Source organism: Babylonia areolata, chromosome 12 (genome assembly GCF_041734735.1).
Source record: "Babylonia areolata isolate BAREFJ2019XMU chromosome 12, ASM4173473v1, whole genome shotgun sequence".
Classification (NCBI taxonomy): Eukaryota; Metazoa; Mollusca; class Gastropoda; order Neogastropoda; family Buccinidae; genus Babylonia; species Babylonia areolata.
The window spans coordinates 37123679-37145241 of record NC_134887.1 but is presented as its reverse complement, the minus strand read 5'-3'; the positions used below and the strand labels follow the sequence as shown (position 1 = coordinate 37145241).

The 21563-nt window shown below is 40.9% G+C and overlaps 1 protein-coding gene and 1 long non-coding RNA gene across 3 annotated transcripts; one reads left to right on the top strand and one right to left on the bottom strand.

Annotated features, from left to right (window-relative positions):
* Nucleotides 1-351: 351 nt before the first annotated feature.
* On the bottom strand, nt 352-11613 carry LOC143288591 (leucine-rich repeat-containing protein 47-like). Its single transcript, XM_076597216.1, has 6 exons — nt 10597-11613; nt 9697-9813; nt 8338-8456; nt 4983-5085; nt 3716-3896; nt 352-2875 (listed from the first exon to the last, which is right to left on the bottom strand). The coding sequence occupies exons 1-6, from the start codon at nt 11569-11571 to the stop codon at nt 2742-2744; spliced, it is 1629 nt and encodes a 542-aa protein (XP_076453331.1). The 5' UTR covers nt 11572-11613; the 3' UTR covers nt 352-2741.
* A 13-nt stretch (nt 11614-11626) lies between these two features.
* LOC143288592 (uncharacterized) lies at nt 11627-18823 on the top strand. 2 transcript variants are annotated; one of them, XR_013056119.1, is made up of 4 exons: nt 11627-11753; nt 13342-13534; nt 16555-16599; nt 18352-18823. It is a non-coding gene; the product is annotated as an uncharacterized LOC143288592 (long non-coding RNA). The 2 variants fall into 2 exon arrangements; XR_013056120.1 differs by lacking the exon at nt 11627-11753 and adding an exon at nt 11831-11924.
* Nucleotides 18824-21563: the final 2740 nt, after the last annotated feature.

Genomic DNA, 21563 nt, shown 5'->3' with positions numbered 1-21563 from the left:
ACATACCCAGTGACATACATTACTTGCGGCTTATAAACACATACAGCATCACTCAGCAGGATTACGCATATGTAAATACACACAGACACATACAACATCAATCTCACAAACAGAGCACATGCATACACTTGTACAGCTACATTCACACACAGCTCCCAAAACTTACTCTCATTCACACACATGCAAAGCTCATCACCCCTGCCCCTCACCAACCCAATATGCAACATATCAAATTAGAAGATTGCGCTTAACATTTTAAACTGGAAATATGTAAACAATTGCTGAGACAGAAGGATTAAGTGTAAGGAAGTAACGTTCAAGCAAGAATCTCTCTTTCACACTTTCAACACACATTGTTTCATGTTTATTTATAGGCAGGCAGATACCATATATATCATGACAATCTTCCCTTTTCAAGTCACCAAGCCACGCAACTAAACAACTGGGGAAACCAGATACTGTCTCTCTTTTCCTGTAGCTAGTTAAAGCAAAATAGCTTGGATCTGTACAAAACCAAGGAACCTTTGTCGAGAACTCCTACCACATTTATTTTTCATACCAAACTTCCAAAAGAGAATTGGTCAGGATGGTTAAAATAGTTCTAATCAGGTCTGTTCTGGCTCCAGTCTGCAGCCACGTGGAATCTTTTCACAAGCAAGTACAGATTTTGCTCTCTGACATGAGACACGGGCACACGACTTGTCATTGTTGCATTGTGCTTCCCATCAGCTTCCAGTACACAGATCATTTCTAAAACTATGTAAAAAGTATGTAAAAGTATGGCAGTCAACTGGTTTCATAACCAAAAAAGCATTCAATTGAGTGAATAACACTCTGAAGCGAAATGATGAAAAAATCATAAATAAAATCAAAATGAATTATGGTGCTCAGAGCCTCGCCGACAACTAAGGCCATCTCAAGGCTATCACCACGTTAGCATCAACAAGGTTAAAAAAAGTACCAAAAAAAAATGATCACTGTTTCAATTTTTTGTGTGCCCCATTGTGCAAACAACTCCCATGTTTGTAAAGCACTTGGAGCTAGGTCTCCAACCAAGGACAGGCGCTATATAAGTATCCATATCCTCACCATCAATCCAGCTACGGACCTGAACAAGTTGACCTTAAAGCTGTGAAACGACAGGTCGTTTAACTCTACTCCAGCGATGCTATGTTGACATGTGCTGTGCGTCCAAATACCTTGCTCTTTCTGTTCCACTCAGCACAGAAGCACCACCATCTGGACAAGAATTAACTCCCTTGATCTTCCCTGGTGTGGGATAGATGTGAAGTGTGTGTGGGTGTGTGACAGTGGGTGTGTGGATGTGCAATGACCTATTCTCTCTCTCTTTCTCTGTTGTGTGTGTGTGTGCATGTGCGCGCGTCATGTTCAAAAGTGTGTGTGTGTGTGTGTGTGTGGATGTGTGTGTGTGTGTGTGTGTGTGTGATACTGTACAAAGATTTTTTATTTTATTTTAGCATTTTGACAGTAGAAATGTAGCTGAGTGATGGATACTTTTTACATGAACCTTGATAAATTGGGAGATATTACTGAACTAAGATTACAAGCAAGAATTTTCCATTTTTCTGTAACATTCCTAAGCACAGAGAGCACAACAAAATGTGTCAGCAGTGAACAGGTTGGGGAAAAAAAAAAAAAAAAAAAAAAAAGGGGGGGGGGGGGGGGGGGGAAGTGGCACATGAAGGGAAAGACAAAACCAAGCATACAAATTAATTCCCCAAATTCCCTAAATGTCACAGAGACTTTCACAACTAAGTCATCAGTGTGAGCCACTCTCTCTCTCTCTTCATCTCTGTTGTAATTCTTCTTCTCCTTTAACTGTGTGAAGAACCATTGCAGCTCTGAAGAACGAAAGAACAGTTCACCAGATTCCTCCAGGTCTGTCGGTGTATGTGTGAATGTGTGTCTTCATGTTTTACATTTATTTGCTTATGTATCATCATTGCTGTCTTATTTTTTATTTATTAAAATTTTTTTTTTTAATTATTATTATTATTATTACTACTACTACTACTACCTTTTTCTATATTATAATTATTATTTATTTATGTAAGCTTATATATTATTTATTCCCCCTTTTTTTTTTCTCAAGGCCTGACTAAGCGCGGTGGGTTACGCTGCTGGTCAGGCATCTGCTTGGCAGATGTGGTGTAGCGTATAGGGTTTTGTCCGAACGCAGTGACGCCTCCTTGAGCTACTGAAACTGAAACTGAAACTGTCGGTGGTTGTGCGTCCAAGCCTGCTGGGTCTCTGCAAATGGTTTTCCCTTCCTCCGTTCTGCAATGTTGTCAGCCCAGAGCAGGGGTTTTTTTTTTTGTTCCCCCCCCCTCTTTTTTCTTCTTCTGTATTAACTTCCTTACTTTCAAATCAAGAGCCACAACATTAAACATATTAGTAGTCACTCTTCTCAGAAACACTTCTTCAAGCTCAGAATGCAGGAGGAAGAAGAAGAGGAGGGAGAGGGATGGGATGGGGGGGAGAGCAGAGAGGGGGGTGGGGGGGGGGGGCTGGGGGCTGGGCTGGGCTGTGGGGGAGGGGAGGGGGGAGTGTAGAAACCCCAAAACTATGTCCGGTTCCTGGAAAAACCACTTCTGGGTTGTTTTTTGTTGTTTTTGTTGTTGTTTTTGTTTTATTTCTTCTTCTTCTTCTTTTTTTTTTGTTGTTGTTGTTTTTGTTTTATTTCTTCTTTTTTGTTGCTGTTGTTTTTAGGCAGATGCGACTCATTCCCTCTCGACGTGGTAGCTGTCACCGTTCAGGTCAGCACGGGACGGGTAGATGACCTTCAACCCGCCCTCCTCGTCCTCGACCTTGACCTGTTGGAGGATGAGGTGACGCCCCTCGGAGGAAAACACCACTGCACAGAGAGAGAGAGAGAGAGAGAGAGAGAGAGAGAGAGAGAGAGAGAGCCAAGCTGGTGAGTACTGTACTGCACCAATACAATGTGCCACTGAGGACATACTGCGTGCACTGAAGTATAAAAAAACACCCAACACTTATCCTTCAGTTTTCCTTCCAGAAGCAGCAGTTGACATTAGGGACAAACAACACTCTCACCCATCTCTCATATTTCCTTTCGGAGAACAGCAGCTGCCATTAGGCAGGGGTGTATAATCAGCTTCAGACAGAGACCTTCTTCTTCGCATGTATGCTGCAACTCCCATGTTCACTCGTATGTATACCAGTGGGCTTTTACGTGTATGGCCGTTTGGGTAATGCTGGGTATGTTCTTGTTTCCATAACCCACCGAATGCTGACATGGATTACAGGATCTTTCATGTGCATATTTTGTCTTCTGCTTGCGTATACACACGAAGGGGGTTCAGGCTCAAGCAGGTCTGCACATATGTTGACCTTGGAGATCAGAAAAATCTCCACCCTTTACCCACCAGGCGCCGTTACCAAGATTTGAACCTGGGACCCTCAGATTGAAAGTCCAACGCTTTAACCACTTGACTAATGCACCTGTCAGACAAAGACCAATGAAGGGTTGAAAATGTCTGATCATTTTTATTCCCGAGGAGGACAAACACCCTATTACTTTTTCCACTTGTCAGGTCACTAAGGTCACTCTCATACCACCCCCCACTCCCACCCCCAGACCCCAATCACACACACACCCAACCTCCATCCACTTCCCTTCCATTCCCTCACCCTGTCCCCTCCCTCTCTCTCCTCCTCCCAACACAAAACCCACCTTCATCTTCTTCACCAGCAGCACCTCCGGCCTCCTCCCCTCCAGCACCGCCCCCCGATGACTCCCTCCCCACACCCATCTCCAGGGTCCGTAGCACCAGTTCCTCCATCACCTTCTTGCACATGTCCAGACTGACCGAGCTGGTCACCTCCACCAGAATGTGACGAGTGTCCTTGGAGATCTGAGGAATTGATAAAAAAAAAAATTTAAAAAAAAAAAAAAATTATCCATGAGGGTCAGGGTCCGATTCCCAGTCTTGCTCTTGCTCCCAAGTTTGTCTGGAAAGTCAAACCGAGAGTCTAGTTATTCAGATAAGACGATAAACTAAGGACCCATGAACAGCATGCACTTGGTGCACTGAAAAATATCAATGGGAACATAACGAAAGAACCAAGAGGCTGGGAGAGTAAACGTTAACAACCAATAAAGAGTGGTAATTGTTGTCCTCTGGCAGACGGGCTCAACAGCCGAGTGGTTAAAGCGTTGGACTGTCAGTCTGAGGGTCCCGGGTTCGAATCACGGTGACGGCGCCTGGTGGGTAAAGGGTGGAGATTTTTACGATCTCCCAGGTCAACATATGTGCAGACCTGCTAGTGCCTGAACCCCCTTCGTGTGTATATGCAAGCAGAAGATCAAATACGCACGTTAAAGACCCTGTAATCCATGTCAGCGTTCGGTGGGTTATGGAAACAAGAACATACCCAGCATGCACACCCCCGAAAACGGAGTATGGCTGCCTACATGGCAGGGTAAAAACGGTCATACACGTAAAAGCCTACTCGTGTGCATACGAGTGAACGCAGAAGAAGAAGAAGAAGTCCTCTGGCAAACTTCTACAGAAAAAAAAAATCTACTCTGACAGGGACATTAATATATATGCATGCATGCACTCAAGGCCAGAGTAGGTGTGTTGGGTTATGCTGCTGGTCAGGCATCTGCCTAGCAGATGCGGTGTAACATGTATGGATTTAACTGAACGCAGTACATATAACAGTAACGCCTTCAGAAACTGAAACTGATTAGAAAATAAAAACTTTAAAACTCACCTCTTCCCAAAATAGCCTCCCTTGCCTGCCTCTTCCTTGTCTTTAGTTTCTACAGTTTTAGAGTTATGCATGTGTGTGATTGACTGGTGCGAAAGCGCTTTGATTTGTCTCTGCACAAGATTCAGCGCTATATAAATACCATTATTATTATTATTATTATTATTATCATCATCATCACTGCTGGTGAGGGTCTTCACATGATAAAGCTGTGTGTTGCGTACCTTTGTCTTATCACTGTTGGTGAGGGGAGGGAAGGAGATGGCATGGCCCTGTGCATCCAGCAGGCAGGGGAACTCCTCTTTGTCCTTCAGCAGTTCCAGATACCTGCAACACACGTCACACTGCCGCAATCCAACGCTACAGCAGGTGGCACTGCTTGCTTTCAGACAAATCCGTATATCTTACAACACATCGGCTCAGCAGATGCCTGACCTGCTTAATCATGCCTCGGGTACACACATTTGTGAACCTATCAGTGTGTATACATATGTATGTGTACATAACTACATGCATGTATATGAATGTGTATTGTGTGTGCGTGTGTTTATATAAGTTTGTGCCTGCCTATGTGTGCGTATGTGTTAGGGTAGCTGTTAGATACACATGTATGTTCAAATGTATGTATGCAGCGTGTGTGTGTGTGTGTGTGTGTGTGTGTGTGTGTGTGTGTGTGTGTGTGTGTGTGTGTGTGTGTGTGTGTGTGTGTAGTCACATTTTGGCGTGTGTATGTAACATAGATATGATGTTTTATGTTAACAAAAGCGTTTTTGTAAAGCACCTAGAGCAGATTTCTGGATAGTGTGCTATATAAGTATCCATTATTATTATTAATATATTATTATTATTCTTATCAGTGTGGATGTCTTCTACAGAATTTTGCCAGTGGGCAACGCTGATGTTCATGTTGCCATGGGTTCTTTTTCAACGCGCCAAGTGTGCGCCGCAGACAAGGCCCACGTTTTTCATCTCCTCTCAATGACCAGACGCTGAGTTTGAGTTTCCGGCTGAACTTGGGAGAAACGGCAAGATCCGGATTCGAACCAAGACCATCAAGGTTACCACTGACTGATTCTTCATATCTGTGAAACTACATGTTTGGTGCATATCTGTTAACAGTTATGCATGTGTGGGTGTATGTCTGAATGTGTGTCTTCATGTTTTACATTTATTTGCTTATTTATCATCATTGTTGTCTTATTTCTTTCTTTCTTTATTATTATCATTATTTTATTATTATTATTACTACTATCTTTTCTTTTATATTATAATTATTATTTATTTATTTATTTATGTAAGCTTATCTATTATTTATTCACCTTTCTTCTTTTTTTTTTTTCCTTTTTTTTTCTCAAGGCCTGACTAAGCGCGTTGGGTTACGCTGCTGGTCAGGCATCTGCTTGGCAGATGTGGTGTAGCGTATATGGATCTGTCCGAACGCAGTGATGCCTCCTTGAGCTACTGAAACTGAAACTGATTCAGTGTCTAACTAAAGACAAATCTAAAAAAATCAGCGTTAAATCAAATCATGTTGCGTAGAGCTCAGCAGACCCACAAGGGAATGCTATTACAGGGCTGATTACCTCTCTGTTCTTTAAAAAAAAAAAAAAAAAAAAAAAAAAAAAGGCAAAAGCAGAAGCAACAGAAAATAATGTGAAAAGGGAAATTGAAACAACATCAGACAGACTAGTTTATCCACACCTTGCTCAGTCCACGAAAAACTTAATTCAATCGACACTGATAACAATGTAAAATGAGCAATTCATCCAGCTATGTTTCAGTTCACATACAATTCAAATCAAGCTGAAGAGATTGATTTCCTTCAGAAGATAGGTAGCAAGAGTTTTACACCCCAATGCTTTTTTTTTTAATAACTGGAAAGGGTGAGTGACGGGCGCAATAGCTGAGTGGTTAAAGCGTTGGACTTTCAATCTGAGGGTCCCGGGTTTGAATCACGGTGACGGCGCCTGGTGGGTGAAGGATGGAGATTTTTACGATCTCCCAGGTCAACATATGTGCAGACCTGCTAGTGCCTGAACCCCCTTCGTGTGTATATGCAAGCAGAAGATCAAATACGCACGTTAAAGATCCCGTAATCCATGTCAGCGTTCGGTGGGTTATGGAAACAAGAACATATCCAGCATGCACACCCCTGAAAACGGAGTATGGCTGCCTACATGGCGGGGTAAAAACGGTCATACACGTAAAATCCCACTCGTGTGCATACGAGTGAACGTGGGAGTTGCAGCCCACGAACGAAGAAGAAGAAGAAGAAGAAGAAAAAGAAAGGGTGAGTAAAGCCACTAAATATTTGATGACAGCGATGAGATGATGTAGACAGGGGAAGGAGAAAGGGAGGGGGGGTAGAGGAGGAGGGGGAGTAGGGTCACTCAGAGCTTGGAAGGTGTGGGACTCCTTCCGTTTTCTGGGTTTTTTTAACTTTTAATAGTTGGTTGTTTTTATTATTTTTTAGACTGGGATTTCTTTAGTCAACAGGTGTCACTCTCTTCTTCTCTTTTTGCATGCTCCATAAAATACAAACACTTAAACTGGATTGCATGAAAGAATAAACATTAAATAATCTGTTTTCTTCATTTTTTTTTTCTTTTTTGTTGCAATAGCAAAAAAAAAAAAAAAAAAAAAAAACTTCTTCTGCGTTCGTGGGCTGCAACTCCCACGTTCACTCGCATGTACACGAGTGGGTTTTTACGTGTATGACCGTTTTTACCCCGCCATGTAGGCAGCCATACTCCGCTTTCGGGGGTGTGCATGCTGGGTATGTTCTTGTTTCCATAACCCACTGAACGCTGACATGGATTACAGGATCGTTAACGTGTGTATTTGATCTTCTGCATGCGTTTACACACGAAGGGGGTTCAGGCACTAGCAGGTCTGCACATATGTTGACCTGGGAGATCGGAAAAATCTCCACCCTTTACCCACCAGGCGCCGTCACCGTGATTCGAACCCGGGACCCTCAGATTGAAAGTCCAACGCTTTAACCACTCGGCTATTGCGCCCGTCGAAGAAGAATATCAAAACAAGACCTGAAACGAACACGGACTGATCAACCTGTGACATGTCAACACAGCTCCATCGGATGAGCACCATGCTTGAATCATTAACTAAGTATGTGAGTTGGAACATAAAATCAAAGTGCCCCCTCCCTAACCCCCTACAAACCCCCCCCCCCCCCCAAAAAAAAAACCCAAACAAACAAAAAACAACACAACAAAACATCATTTACACTTACAGAACTTACGTGTTGTCATTCTGGTGGTGTCAGTATCAGTGTGGTGAAGGACATAACCCACCCTCCCCACCCCAACCATATCAAACTCATGGGAAACTTTAAAAAAATTTTTTTTTTTTTTTTAACTTTTGTCACTATCATCACAGGAACTGAAGAAATAGGTGGCTGTCAACAACTAAAAAAAAAAAGGAAAAAAAAAAGTCCAACAGAATGTAATGCTAATGACCTAATCTGCACCATGAATCTGCTGCATCACAAAGACATGATGACCAAGGCCAACAGACTGTCTCAATCTCTCTTACTCGTAGTCTTACTCTTAGTCTTACTTGTGCACACCGCTGACAGTGCTGCGTTTCTTCTCCTTCCTCTGTGCCTCCGCCTCCTGCTGCATACTTTTGTAGTAGTCTGCTGCCGAGGTCTCCTTTGATTTGAACAGCGGGGTAATCTGGACCAGACACAATAAAAAATCATACATTTTCTATATTCATTTCAGCTGCTTTTGCTCAAACCTTTATATGACAATTAACACTGAAATTTGTTATCTCAGATTAAATCATGGCTCACTCATGGCTAATCAGTGTGTTAAAAAATAAGCTTAACCTGTCAGAAATTCATAGTCTTTTCATTTTTCTTTTAGAAAAGAATGGGTAATCTGTACTTTCTTGCATTAGTTTATGTGCTAGAATTTAAAAAAAATAAATTATTACCCTCCCCAACCAAAAACCACCTGACATACAGGAAGCACAAGCCAAACTAAATCCTGGCACATAAGGGGTCAAGAAAGTTAGCAATCGCTCGACAGAACATCCCAAAACTGATAAACTGAAGTAACATTATATAGCTGTGATGCTTGCCACCAAATCAATCATCAAAAAAGCAAGTTTTTTTAAATTTTTATTTTCCTTAGTCCACTTCAACATAGTAAAACCAAAATACAGCAGGTCTGTATTGTCAGGCATGGGTAGAGCAGTAGCCAAGTGGCAATGCATCCAACTACTGAACTTGGAAACAACTGTCCACAAGTTTGAGTCCATACTATTATACCATAATTTATATAACAGTGTGGAGTGATGGCCTGGAGGTGCGCGTCCACCTTGGAAGTGAGAGAATCTAAGCGTACTGGTTTGAATCCCGGCACAGTCAGCAGTATTTTTTCCCCTCCACTAGACCTTGAGTGGTGGTCTGGACGCTAGTCATTCAGATCAGACCATAAACTGAGGTCCCATGTGCAGCATGCACTTGACGCACCCAAAAGAACCCGCAGCAACAAAAGGGTTGTCCCTGGCAAAATTCTGTAGAAAATCCAAATCAATAGGAAAAATTTTTTAAAAAGTGCAGGCAGGAAAAAAATCGAACAGAAAAAAGGGTGGCACTCTCAGTGTAGTGACATGCTATCCCTGGGGAGAGCAGCCTGAATTTCACACAGAGAAAAAAAATACAATATGAATATAACTTATAAGCCAAAATATTTACTCATCCCCTCCACCAAACCTTCAGTGATCGTCTGGATGCTACTGCCAGATATGAGACAATATAGATACATTCATACAGGCACATATATATGACAAAAACAGATAATATATCAAAGTAATATAATTTCAGTTAAAAAAAGTTCGGTTTACAATGGCTTTAAGCCGCTTAAACGTCAATAGCATATATATGATTTTATTAAAGATGCACAGTACCATGATTTCTGCAGGGGGCCTTGAAGTGTAGACTAGAGGCCCTTTAACAAGGTCAAGGTCATGTGTGGCAATGGTAGCTGCCTGACGTTTCTGGCAAACCTCTTCATGAAGTCTGGTCTGAAACAAGAAGATTTGTGAGGAGGAAAAAGTTATCATAATTCATCTTTCCTAACTATATCAGTATATGCCTGATTCAAGAGTTAACAAACGAAAAAAATCTACTGCATATTTTTTTCAATGAATTTTTACTCTCCATAGTCCATATTTCAGACAATCAAAATCTCTTTTGTCTATTGGAACTTAGAAAATCTAAAAGTTAAACCTGTTATTGTGTTAAGCACTGGACACTGGGCAAGAATAATTGACTTACTCCTTGGTCTAATAAGCTGTTGGACAATACTCTGTAATAGAGCTAACAACTGGTGATTTTCTGGAGAGATTCTTTTGCCATTTGCTGGAAAAGAAAACGTCATTCCTCCATGCAACTTGTAAATTTCATGTGTGGGTAATGCACAAGTTATAATAACTTATAACAAATCTAAAGTCTTTGACTTTAGTAATGAATTTATAAAAAGTCATAACTGAAGGTATTCATACGAGCTGCACACAATTTTAAAATGAATTTAAAAATAAAAGTCAGTTTTATTACTCAATTTCAAGAAGACAAATCTATCAATTTCTATGATTTCTTGGATATGTGTCCCAATATGGTATTGACACCTGGTGAAAAATATATTCATGTGTGTGCATGTGTGTGTGTGTGTATTTGTGTGTGTGTGATATCATGGTAATAATTAATATACAGATCATGTTATGATAATCAGCGTGTGAACAGCATTATGTTAAACAAAGTTGTTAAAGTCTGGACAGAGACAATATATATTTTTTTCAGAAGCTGACCTGTTTTGTAATAAAGTTCTTGAACATGTTGTTGGACTGGTTAAAGTCCAGGTTGTGCAGTACACAACACACAATGTACTGACGGACAGCTGCCACCTTGGACTCCACTTTCACCACCAGCCCATCATTTGCAGGAAATCGTAACACTGTCAAGGTATTTTTGGCCACTTCCTCAACGTCCTTGTCTCCCTTCTTTTTCTTCTTCGGTTTGGCTTTCTTGTCTTTTTTGTCCCCTGAGGCAGCAGCTTTTTCAAGAGCAACAGCTAGGTACTGCATAACCTGCTTCAAGTTGTTCTGCTCAGCAAACTTGGTTAACTTTCTGTCTTTGATTTTGTTGCCTGACAACTTGAGCTCCTTAAGTTTTGTGCATTCACTAAGTTCATAGGGCAGGTCTGCAATCTGGTTGTCTGCCAGATTAAGCACATTGAGATGAGGCAAGTTTGAGAGCTCTGCTGGCACGGCTGATATTACATTGTTGTTTACAACAATCTCACTCAGGTGGACCAGACTCTCATCCGTTATACCCTCGGGTAGCGAGGTGAGTTTGTTATGGGACAGGTTCAGAATATGCAAGGCTTTGAGGCTGGAAATGTCAGGGACTTCAGACAGCTGGTTCATCAACACGTTCAGGGTTTGCAGCTCAACGAGTTTGCCTATCTCTGCGGGAAGTGATTTCAAGCAGTTATGTGATAGGTCAAGGTATTTGAGTTTGACCAAGTTGCCCATCTCAACGGGAAGTGTTTCCAGTTTATTGCCTTGCAACGCCAGATTTGTCAAGTTGCGGAGATTTCCCAACTCATCTGTTAGAACGGATAAGCATGTATTCGAAATCTCCAAGAAATTCAGATTGACTAGCTGGTAGACATTGGTGTCCAGACCACCTTCTTCTATCTGTTTGCTAACTTCTTTTCCCAGCTTCAACTCACGACGTTTTTCACTTTTTGCAACAGCAACAGCCGGCCAGGAAGACGCCATACTTGTCTGAAATGGGTACAGAAAGTTGTTTTCTGTTGCAGACTTATTAAAGGGAAGTAACTCCACGTCAAATGACGTTCACGGAGATTTCATTGCGTTGTGAAACAAGTCTTGCTCAAAATCAACGCAACGCAGAGGGTGAGGGGGGACGGGAAGAAAGTGAATGGTGGTATTAATAACAGGTAAGACAAAAAAAAAAAAAAAAAAAAAAAAAAAAAAAAAGAAGGAAAAAACTATCCAGCTTTACTCGTATTCAGGTGTCGCCACACACTGACGTTCATGAGTGTTGCTGATTCAGTGATAGGGATTGGAAACTGATGTCCTGTCCTCAGGAAATCAATTAGATACTGAAGGTGAAACAGCCAAACACATGAAGATAATTAAATATCTCAGTGTGTTCCAGAATTAGATTGAAAAAAAGCTGTAAAAGTAGTCGAAATAAGCGTCTACACCGTTCTACTACATTTATATATTTTGTATTTGTTTACTGGTTGGCCATCTTGCTTTTATTTATAATTAATTTGTACTTTGATTACCCAGTAAACCAGCAACCAGCCTACTTCTGTTCAGTCGATTGGCAAGATATAAACAGGTGTGTACAAAAATGAAAACAGTTAAATTCACACCATTAATGATGTCTTGATTTTAATTATTGGTGCTTTAATTGTGTTCTTCCATTGTTTAACTTTAAGACTTAATTTATCGTTTTTATGCTGTCAGATTTAGCCACGACCAGCTTATCTAATTCAGGTGGTGTGAAAATAAAGAGAAATCATGATATAATTGATAATTACAGTCTCAGTGAAGGGGAAATTTATTGAGGTTCTTTTCCATGACCCACACAGCTCCACCCCATCAGTCTTCCCCCACACACATCCCCCCCCCTTCCAATCCCCCCCCTCCCTCTTCCCCTCCACTCCCCCCACACCCCCCCCCAAAAAGAAGAAAAGACAAAACAGAGCATTTGGAGAAAAAGATGTACCCATTTATTAAAGCTGGAACAAGTCAAAACATAAAAGAAATCTGGTAGTACTTACTAGACAGAAATACTGTTTAGTAGAATATCAATATATATATATATATAAGATAAATAAGTAATGGTGGATACATAGATAGATGTGTTTTATTTAGTTAGTTTATATATATATAGATTTTTTTTTCTTTTTGAAATACTGTTTTTAACAATTAAAAAACCAATTCTCTGTCTGTCTGTCTGTCTGTCTCTCTCTATATATATTTGTAGTTTTTGAAAATTGTTAAGGTAGTATATATATATATATATATATATATATATATATATACATATAATCAAGATTGAAATGCAGGACACTTGACAGTAACGAAAAATTACAGGTTGGTTCAAGATAAATAAGTAATGGTGGATACATAGATAGATGTGTTTTATTTAGTTAGTTTATTTATTTATTTATCTATTTGTCTATGATCTCTATCTATTTTTTTATATTAATTATTATGATTATTATGATTATTTTGCAAGTTCAGATCAGCAGCACTTTGAAATGTCCACTCTCTTTATCCATGTTTACATGTGACAGCTGTTGACAGTGACAGCATGAAGAAACATCCAAGGATAGGATCAAGTTGGGGGGGTAGGGATGTGTGTGTGTGGGGGGTGGGGGTGGGGGGGGGAGAGGGGTGTGGGGGTGGGGTGGGGCTGGGGGGGGGGTCCTCAAAGTTAATCATTCAGTCAATAAATAAATCAATCAGTAAATCATCAACTACTTTTTTTGATTCTGTTGCCTGGAACAGGATGAAGTTATTGTGGATCCTTGCCTTGCTGCCTGCCCTGGCTCTTGGTCATCTACTGGGTGGCAAGACAGAAGCTGACGTGAGTGAAACGTCCGAACCAGTCCAGTTTGCTGTGGAAGAGATCAACAAACTGTTGAGCGAGGGGGGACAGAAAGAGCAAGAGCTGATTGAAGTTGTCTATGCAGAGAGACAGGTAAAATTGGGTAGTGTATATATATATATATGTTCTTTGAGGTACATTTGTGTGTGTGTGTGTGTGTGTGTGTGTGTCTGTGTGAGTGAGTGTGTGTGTGTGTGTGTGTGCATGTGCGCCTGTGTGTGTGTGTGTGTGTGTGTTTGTGAGTGAGGAAGTGTGTACAGATAACACATTGAATGATTGATGCACATATGCTAGTGTGTGCGCACATGCACAGGTCCACTCGCACATAAACACACACACGCGTGCGCTTGGCGCACGCACACACACACACACACATTCACATAAATATATTCTCACACATGCACGCACCCACATTCACATGTGCTTAGACACACACAAGCACGCACATGCATGTAGGCATACATTCACATACTCAGTACATGCACACACCCACATTCATATGTGCTTGCACACTCCCCCTTCCCCCACCTCCCCCTCCCCCCACCCCACCCCACCCCACAACACACACACACATTTAGGAGGCTTTGATTAAAGATGGGACACTTGTTTCTGTCAGGTTATGCAGTTTAACCGTTTACTCAGATGCTGAAGAGATGATGTGCATTTTGTTGATAGGAAGTGATAACCTAATCCAACATTGTTGACATGAACAGGCAGTGAGTAGGAGCTAGTATTTGCTCAGGTGGGTGACCGTGTGGTGATTCAGTACACATGAAGATGTTTATGGAATCCTGACACGTTGACTGCAGTATGGTCTGTGTGACAGTCTTCAGTTTCAGTTTCTCAAGGAGGCGTCACTGCCTTCGGGAACATCCATATGCGCTGTGCTCACCACAGTTGCTAGGCAGATGCCTGACTGCTGCATAACCCAGTAGCGCTCGTCAGGATTTGAGTGCATGTATGTATAATTGTGTAGGTATACTTGTCAGGGTGGATTTCTTCTGCAGAATTTTGCCAGACTACAACACTTTTGTTGCCATGGGTTCTTTTTCAGTGCGCCAAGTGAGTACAACACTTTTGTTGCCATGGGTTCTTTTTCAGTGCGCCAAGTGAGTACAACACTTTTGTTGCCATGGGTTCTTTTTCAGTGCGCCAAGTGAGTACAACACTTTTGGTGCCATGGGTTCTTTTTCAGCGCGCCAAGTGAGTACAACACTTTTGTTGCCATGGGCTCTTTTTCAGCGTGCCAAGTGCGTGCTGCACATGGGACCTCAACTTTCGTTTATGATCTTATCCAAATGACTAGATGCACAGTTACATTTTCCAGAATGGCCTTAAAACCCACCTCTTCCCAAAATAGCCTCCCTTGCCTGCCCTTCCTTGACTTTAGTTTCTACAGTTTTAGAGTTATGCGTGCGTGTGAATGACTGGTGCGAAAGCGCTTTGATTTGTCTCTGCACAAGATCCAGCGCTATATAAATACCATTATTATTATTATTATTATTAATGGGCAGGAGTGGGAATCGAACCCACACCCTCACAGACACTGTATTGGCTGATGAGTGTCGTAACCATTCTGCCACCACAGTGAAGGGGAATGTATATATATGAGTTTAGGGGGGAGGGACAATCTGGCCCAAGATGGACTCTCTTTTTTCCCCCGTTGGCTGGGCAACATACAACATGAAAGGAAAGGTTAAAGGAGCTATGTTAGCCTTTGTTTTGTCATTGACTTTTTTTTTTTTTTTTTTTTTGCTGCCCCATCATCTGCACCGTTTCAGTGGCATTACTCCCACGCTGCTCATTTAGATTCCCCCATACACGGCCACACCCGGGTTCGTCCGTCCGTCGCAGTTCCAGTGTCGGCAGTCCACAGAGAACCATGTCATGGACATTTTACCCAGAACCACAAATAGCTGAACTACCTGAATTACTGCAAACAGCAGGATTGTTTAATTTTTACATATGTATGCTTTTTGTCCCAGTAGAAAGATAGTATTTCTTTTGCTCAATAATTTTCTTTTTTGATTTACTCCTTGGCTGCAGAATATATTAGTGCAATGAAGTGAGTATGATATGAATTTTGAAATGCAACAACTACTTCAGTATATTTTCAAGCAGCGTAATTGGTTTCAGAATATATTAGTGCAATGAAGTGAGTATGATATGAATTTTGAAATGCAACAACTACTTCAGTATATTTTCAAGCAGTGTAATTGTTGGTTTTTTTTTTTTGCTGAACCAAAGCATGCTACACAATTATCAGAGAAAGGAGTCCTGATAAATAATGGTGACTGACATCCTCCTGACCTGTCACTTCAGTCTTATCCCAGTTCGGCAATGACCTTTCACTGACAGGGGATCTGGTCAGGGGATCTGGTCAGCAGCAGACAAGGGGTTGAATTTTAGTGTTGTTGTTAATCTGTTTTCTTTGAAAGGAATCTACTTTCTTGAGGTTTTCACCCGTTCAGCCTGCGGTAGGAATTTGTTGCCCAGTTCACCACTGTATACTTATAGTGAGAACAATACGCCAGAGTGGTTGATATGACTACACCTCTCAGTTGTTTGGTACCTGTGGTAATGAACTTTAACTCACTCAGTACGGCCAGTCCTCTCTTCTCCTCTACACATACCCCTCGGATGTCCAGTGGGTGTCTCAATGACCCAACCTTTAGCTTCCGTCGTCAGAATTGTGGTATTCTTTGTCAACATTCACCTCTTCAGTATAAGAGCCTTCCGCTTGCAATATTTCGATGATGGTAATTGGGGTGAAAAGCTGTTAACGTCGTCTCTTTCGCCGTTCGTATGGAGAGAGTTAAATGCACATACTTTACTGTGACCCACCAGTGCAGACTCCTGCAGGGGTCTGATTCCTGCCCTGTGCTTTTGACTTTGTTAGATTATGACATAAGTAAGCATTTCACATTCCTGTGCTCTCATCATGCTGAACATACATATATGACACCATATGATTTACCAGCTGATCAGGTGTTTTAGCATTGATGTGTTTACACGTGGTCACTTTTATTTAACAGGTAATTGTTTTAGGGTCCATAGAGTATTTTGCATATGTTCTTCATTGTTTTTTTTGGTTTTTTTCCTCCTCCTTACAGATTGTGCAAGGGGAAAAACTGTATCTGACGCTTCGGCTATCTCTGGTAAGATTTGTGATGTTGAATGCCAAGACTAGCATTAGTGACATTAGTCTTGAAGGATTTTGGCCAAGTTTTTTTGGGGGGGACTGGGGCGGGGGGAGGGGGGGGGGCGTCATCCACACTGGGGTTGTGTGTAATCTATTGAGAGGAAAATAAAAGGGAGGAGTTGTGCACTTTTAAGATCCTCTCTGTCTGATAGCGGTCAGTGTTCATAAACTGGCTGGTATATTTGACTTATTCTCTCAAAGTAAATTACTATTATTTAGTGAGTCTGTGTGATCATCCAGTCTCAGTTGTGTGCGTGTGTGTGTGTTTGTGTGCGCGTGCGTACATGCATGCATGCATGTGTGTATGGAAAACTTTGATATTGGCATGCTTTCAGCAGCCATAAGTAGTACTGGAACCAAATTCCTTTAGAAAGCTGGTGTGTGTAAACAGGGTGAGTGCTCAAAGATGAAGTTCATTAACCTGCAAAATAGAAGAGAAGAAAAAAAAGCTTCATAGAACTCATGTCTTTACTCCAGTTTTCACCAGACTCGTGATACTGAATGACCATGGCTACTGACGGGCGCAATAGCCGAGTGGTTAAAGCATTGGACTGTCAATCTGAAGGTCCCGGATTCGAATCACGGTGACGGTGCCTGGTGGGTAAAGAGTGGAGATTTTTTTACGATCTCCCAGGTCAACATATGTGCAGACCTGCTAGTGCCTGAACCCCCTTCGTGTGTATATTGCGAGCAGAAGATCAAACACGCACGTTAAAGATCCTGTAATCCATGTCTGCGTTCGGTGGGTTATGGAAACAAGAACATACCCAGCATGCACACCCCCGAAAACAGAGTATGGCTGCCTACATGGTGGAGTAAAAACGTTCATACACGTAAAAGCCCACTCGTGTGCATACGAGTGAACGTGGGAGTTGCAGCCCATGAACGCAGAAGAAGAAGAAGAAGAAGATGACCAAGGCTACAGTACTGTGACAGCGAATGCCAGCAATGAATTCCTTTCCAGTCGTCTCTTTTATGATGATGATTGTGGTACAGGGAGTGAGAGACCAAAGGTTAAAGTCTTCTACTGGGAAAACCGGACAAAAAAAAAAAAAGAAAAAAAAGAAAAGATTTGTAGAAATCACATCTTACGTCTACTTTTCATCAAACTTAATATAATGTCTGACCTTTGTGGCAGCTGGATTTCTACCCGAAACTGAAGGTCAGATATGAAAGGTCAGCTTCACAACAGGGCATATTAATAGAAAGAGCTTGCGGGAACAGGGGAGATGTCTTGCATACAACCTTCATCAAACTTGGCACACAGCTGTTTGGTCATGGTGAGAAGAAAAAACCAAAGGTCAGAGTTCAAGGTCATAACATACCATAACGGGGGGGAAAAGTTTACCAGTATAAAAATATGATAAAGCTTGGTTGTTGATGTGGTGTTTTTTTTTCCCTGTACATTTGATTTTCATAAAAAAAAAACAAACCAAAAAACAACTGGTACAATTGTTGGTGAAAATGAGAACAGATATTTAATTTCAGTTCAGGTAAAAAAAATCATAGGAAGGTCATAACAATGCAGTTAGAAATGTCTTTGGACAGATGTGTTCTCTGTCCTATATTTTGTTGCATTAATTAAATGGGCGTTAGACATAAGCCTTTGGTTGCCTGGCCTCTTTTGTGAAGAAAAAAAGAAATTCACTGAGTGTCTTAATTAAGCAGCATTTACCCAGAGAAAATTGCCTGCCTTGTTGTGTTCCAGGGTACCGTTTGTGAAGTGACCGTGTGGCACCGTGGTTGGCTGAAGCCAGGTTGACGTCAAGAAGGCCTTGCAGATTGTGGGGAAACCAGTTTGCACTGGTCTCCCGGACACGGTCTAGAATCCTGAAGGCCCCATTTGCAGGCATGCAGCACACACACATGCATACAACACAATGCAACACATGCAAGCACAACATACACACACACACACATCATCATCATCGTCATCATTATATATACTGAATGGGTTACGATTTTTTACTCGGTTGCTACAGTGACCTTCCATTTTTGGAAGTGCGAAATTTACAAACCACTATTTTCTTTAGTATGCATTTAACTGGCTCAGCGCCACACTACTTTTTTGTTGTTGTTTGTTTTGGGTGAATTGTGAAAGCACTTATTTATTGGTTGTTTTTTTCCCCCGTGTGTTTGTGTGTGTGTGTGTGTGTGTGTGTGTGTGTGTGTGTGTGTGTGTACACAAATGAAATTCTGCCGAGTGTGATTTATGTGTCTTTGAGACGCATATATAACATGGTATGTAGTGTGTATCTGTGTGTGCATGTGAATATATTTATATAGATGTGTTTGTGTGTGGAGGATGGGGGTTTGGGTATGTTAAGTTGTAGAGGGTTCGATTCTATCACCAGATCATCTGTGTAATTGTAGTATTGTCTAATGTGTACATTACGTCTCTCTGCAATGTAACAACTTTGGATAAATAATTAAAAACACATTCTTTGTTTGCACTGTTGTAAGACTTGTGAAAGTGTGTGTGTCATTCGAATGCTAGTGATATATATTTTTTGGTTTTGTTTACTTTCAAAAAAAAAGAAAAGAAAAAAAAAGTAGTTTATCACCTTTGTTACATGAAACCCTTCAGATTTTCGCACACACACACACACATGCACGCACACATGCACAATCTGAGGGAGAGAGAGAGAGAGAGAGAGAGAGAGAGATGATCATTGCATGTACAAGTTACAATCCATTCAAGCAACTGAAACAAGAACCACACGTTAACCATTGCTTTGTAATTTTTCTTCATTCCAACTTTGTGTATGTGTGTGTTTGTGTGTACGCGCGCGCGCGCGTTTTGTGTGTGAAAGCACGGCGTAAAACCAGCGCACATTACAAGCAGGAAGATGACATGATGTAATGGGGGAACGGAGGTATTCTTTTCTCAGCTACCAAACCAGACGTTCAAAAAAGGAAACCGTTAACAAACGCAGTCGTGGACGGAAGTACAAGATGTTGAAAACAGCAGCCATTGGATCGAATACTTAAAAACAGTGATGTTTTAGTGTATGAATTTCAGTGGTTCGGAAAACATACACAAGTGACCATATGCTTGAAGAAAAACACTGAAAAACATGCTCATTCGCATTCAGTGGTGACCCCCAAAGAAATCATTTTGCTGCCATCATAAGTATCTATGTAATATAAGAAAGAAGTATTTGGCAGTGTGATACAAAAAAAGCAAGGACTTTGTAACAAATCCGCTCTTCGAAACTGATATCGAGAGCATCATAGAGTCCATAAAATTATGCATCTAAGCACGTGAGATTTCCTCTCTCTCTCTCTCTCTCTCTCTCTCTCTCTCTCTCTCACACACACACACACACACTGTTATGGGTAAAGTGATAATGTGAAATTCATGTATGGGACATTTTGATTTTCATTTACAAAACCTCAAAGCAAAATGGTATCAGGTTTAGGTACACTTCATGCATGGCCATGAGCAACTGATTGACAGACCAACAAGTGTAACTGAATTGATCTCGCTTATGCAAAGTTCTACAAAACAGCACGTTGTTGAAGTCTGTGTTTTATCATGTTGCTGCAGTGACCATTACCCAACTTGCTTTACATGCTTGCCTGTAGATTACATATACCTGATAAGAGTTGCTGGTAATGAAGCAGTTATATTCTGGATAAATACATTTTCTTTTGTACATAACAAACATGCACCTTTTTTTTTTTTTTTTTTTTTTTTTTTTAAATCACAACAGATTTCTCTGTGTGAAATTCGGGCTGCTCTGCGTAGTGAGAGCGCGTCGCTAGACTACAGCGCCACACATTTTTTTTTGGTATTTTTTCCTGCGTGCAGTTTTATTTGAAGTGGATTTTTCTACAGAATTTTGCCGGGAACAACCCTTTTGTTGCCGTGAGTTCTTTTACGTGCGCTAAGTGCATGCTGCACACGGGACCTAGGTTTATCGTCTCATCCGAATGACTAGCGTCCAGACCACCACTCAAGGTTTAGTGGAGGGGGAGAAAATATCGGTGGCTGAGCCGTGATTCGAACCAGCGCGCTCAGATTCTCTCGCTTCCTAGGCGGACGCATTACCTCTAGGCCATCACTCCACACTTTGTAGGAGCAGAATTAGAAACGAAACAAAACCACCATGGATAACAAAAACAAAAACAAAACAAAAAAACAACAACAACAACAAGAAACAAACAAAAAAGGACATTGAAATACGTTGTAGAGATGATCTGTATATCTATGGAACAAGGGAACAAGTTAAAAACAGAGAAATACAGTAAACGTCATTAAACGTAAATCTTTTCTTTCTTTTGTTTTTAAGTTAGTTTCTACAAAAAAAACAAACAAACACCCCCCCCAAAAAAAAACAACAACAACAACAACAACAAAAAAACAAACAAAACAACAACAACAACAAAAAACAAAAAAACAAAAACAAAAACAACTCTCGTCAAATTTGGAAAACAATTAACGTGTTGAATAATAAACATGACAAAAAGCCAGCACATTATCACTGATATCACTGCAGATCGGTTAAAATAATCACCTTGTAAACATTGATAACAAGATTATAATTATCAAAAGACAGAACAAGTGAAATGACATTTTAACTCAAAACAATATGTTTATTAAAATGAATTTGATGTTCCGTTTACAAATACAAAAAAAATTACATGTTAGAGTTTATCAAAAAAAAATGAAGTGAAATAAGGAAATTGAAAAAAAAAAAAAAAAAAAATCATTGACGTTCATTTTCGAATGCACTCCCCCCCCCACCCCCCCCCCACCCCTGTACACATGGTTTATCTTTGCTAAAACAGTCGTGCACACATGATCTGGACGGGCTGGATGGACGGATATTAAAACTTTCTTTCTCTGTTATTGTTGATAAATGACTTGTCTTTATAAGTTGTGTATCAATAAGGAGTATTTTTCCTTTGAAGTTC

What these genes read in the sequence shown, in the direction of transcription:
- LOC143288591 (XM_076597216.1), bottom strand. Translation starts at nt 11,571, where the DNA reads ATGGCGTCTTCCTGGCCGGCTGTTGCTGTTGCAAAAAGTGAAAAACGT. An exon ending in GGCCCCCTGCAGAAATCATG is followed by an intron (nt 8,457 to 9,696) that starts GTACTGTGCATC and finishes TGTCTGGTCCAG; the next exon opens with ATTACCCCGCTGTTCAAATC. An exon ending in CCAACAGTGATAAGACAAAG is followed by an intron (nt 3,897 to 4,982) that starts GTACGCAACACA and finishes TCAATTCCTCAG; the next exon opens with ATCTCCAAGGACACTCGTCA.